This window comes from Cebus imitator, unplaced genomic scaffold, assembly GCF_001604975.1.
Source record: "Cebus imitator isolate Cc_AM_T3 unplaced genomic scaffold, Cebus_imitator-1.0 Scaffold293, whole genome shotgun sequence".
Taxonomy (NCBI): Eukaryota; Metazoa; Chordata; class Mammalia; order Primates; family Cebidae; genus Cebus; species Cebus imitator.
The window spans coordinates 2,929,137-2,931,852 of record NW_016107608.1 but is presented as its reverse complement, the minus strand read 5'-3'; the positions used below and the strand labels follow the sequence as shown (position 1 = coordinate 2,931,852).

The 2,716-nt window shown below is 43.8% G+C and overlaps 1 protein-coding gene across 1 annotated transcript in view; it reads left to right on the top strand.

Moving 5' to 3' along the window:
* The first annotated feature begins 874 nt into the window (after positions 1 to 874).
* SLC25A24 (solute carrier family 25 member 24) overlaps positions 875 to 2,716 on the top strand; it is a 44,185-nt gene continuing 42,343 nt past the window's right edge. The window contains 1 exon segment of the mRNA XM_017502192.2: positions 875 to 1,087. Coding sequence (XP_017357681.1) covers positions 962 to 1,087 — 126 coding nt within the window. The 5' untranslated portion in view covers positions 875 to 961.

The window sequence follows — 2,716 nt, the reverse complement described above, 5'->3', positions numbered from 1 at the left end:
TGTAGGGTAGGTACCCATCAGCAGCGGACTGGGTAAAGAAAATGTGGTACATATACACCATAGAATACTATGCAGCCATAAAAAAAGAACAAGATCTTGTTTTTTGCAGCAATATGAATGCAGCTAGAAGCCAATAACTTAAGTGAACTAATATAGAAACAGAAAATCTCTATGTTTTCACTTACAAAAAGGAGCTAAACCTTGGGTAAATGGGGGCATAAAGATGGGAACAATAAACCCTAGGGACTCCAAACAGAGGGAGGAAGGGAGAGGGACAAGGGCTGGAAAACTTTCCACTGGGTACTTTGTTCGCAACCTGGGTGATGGAACCATTAGGAGCTCAAACCCCAGCATCATAAAATATACCCTTGTAACAAGCTGATGGTGTAACCCCTGAATCTACAATAAAATTATTTTATTTTAAAAAATAAAATCATTATAAAGATTTTAAAAAAGAAGAGTTTCTAGACAGGTGCGGCCAAGTTTTTTGAATTGTTGGCGGGCCCCCACCACCAGTCACTTATGTCCATGTCCCAGCATTCCCGACTGACTTCTCTCCAAAAAGAATGTCTAATTTGAGATGGCCCGGTGCTGGGTTCTCCCTGTAAGTTTCTAGGGAAAGGAGCATGAGTTGTCCGGTCTAGACTCTTCCTGGAGTGGGAACCAGGGCTTCTGATCAGACGCAAGTGCGGCAGGAGCTCCGTAGTCTGCCAGCGCAGCTCCCACTGCGGTCCCATGCAGGTCCTGGGCGCTGCGCGCTCGCGCCTCTGTGTTGGAGCCGTTAGGATGACCCATCTCCTTCTGGCGCTTTAACCGGTGAATGTGCTTTGTGTTTGGCGCCCCTGAGAAGGATGCTGTCTTAGGTCTCTTCCCACTGGACGTGTGGTGGGGGCAGAGATCCCCTTGGTCCATCACACTTCCACCGCCCTGGGGTTGGGGCACTGCGAGGGAGATAAGCTTAATGGACTCCCTCTACGGAGATCTCTTTTGGTACTTGGACTATAATGAGGATGGGACCTTGGACATTTCTGAGCTTCAGGAAGGCCTGGAGGACGTAGGGGTCATTCATTCTCTAGAAGAAGCAAAGGTAGGTCTCACTGTGGCTGTGGTCAGAGAGGTATTGGGGCTGGGAGCCCTGGAGAGGTATTGGGCAGAGAGGGCGAAATTTACATGTTCTCAAGCTTGACCCGGACCCACTGCAGTGTTCAGGTGGTTGACCAACATTACTGTTTATTAAGAATAGCCAGGTGTGATGGTGGGTGCATGTAGTTGCAGGAGGCTGAGGCAGGAGAATCACTTGAACCCGGGAGGCAGAGGTTGCAGCAAGCTGAAATTGCATCACTGCATTCCAGCCTGGGTAAGAGAGGGAGACCCCATCTCAAAAACAAAACAAAACAAAACAAACAAAAAAAAGAAAGAAAGAAAGAAAGAAAGAAAGAAAGAAAGAAAGAAAGAAAGAGAAAGAAAAAGTTAAGTGTTCTTATATTTAGATTTGCAAGTGTGACTTGTATTTGTTTATTTGATACAAAGTAGCCTTTCATAAGAAATTCTGGGTTATGCCATCAAGTCGCATCTTTTGAAACACATTTCTTTCTTATTGAAACAAAAGGTTTGCAGGTCTGTCTGGCATTTTTGGCAAGGAGGCATTGTGTACCTGGTGATGACTGACGAGGGTTCACATGTCAAAACCCAAGGGAGGCGCATCCCCAGAGAATTCTGCACCAACCACACAGAACATTGTATTTCAGAGGAGCACTGTTGGGGCTTTTCCTCAGGTGGCAGTCACATCTCTAGGAAGTTTTGATAGGAGGTCTTTTCTCACATGTCTCTACCTTCCCTAGCAGGAAAATTTGTTTATATAAACAGAACTCAACTGATTTTAAAAAATAATAAAGAAATGGTACTTACATTGTCATGTTAAGATACAAAAGAGATAACTTTTTGTTGTGATAACTGTGTTTTTTGAACAATATTTTGTTCTTTTCCTTTGAAAGTTGAGAAGCTAAATATACAGATCATGGTCAGACCATACATAAAAATGAAACTTTTACTCAAAATTTATAGCAGTCTGCCCAGAAAACCAGCCCTTTATCTAAAAGAGACCAGGAAACCAGCCTGTTATGTCAGACTTGCAAGAAGTCAGGTTGCTATCTCTAGAGACAATACACAAAGCTATGTATTAACTGCTCTAACAGTCAGCCCCAAATGATCAGGATTTGACTAATAACTGACAGACCCCTAATGTTTTTCTTCACTTCCAACTTAGGATGAACCAGAGAAAGCTAAATATGCACCCCCTACTAGTCAAATAGGATGCCCTGCTTCTAGTGAGCCTGCCCACAGCTTCCCCAGGCCATCAGCCTCCGATCAGGAAATGCCTGAAGCCTTCCCTTTTTCCCACTGTGAAGCTTTCCCACTCCTCTGTCTGCTTTTGAGCCTCTGTCAAAAAGCAAGTGAGGGTGGCTGACTCCCTTGCTATAGCAAGCTTGGGCCAAGTAGCTTTTGCTTTTCTCATTTGGTTGGTCTTTTATTTCTACAAGTAACAGGCAGGAAAATTTAAAGAGGTATCCATCCCTAGTCTTTCATAGTATAGTAGTCCCCTTTTTATGTGCCGGGATGTTTCAAGACCTCCACTGAATACCTTAAACTGTGGGTAATATTGAACCCTATATATACTCCTTCTCTCCCTGTATGTATATATAGATACACACACACA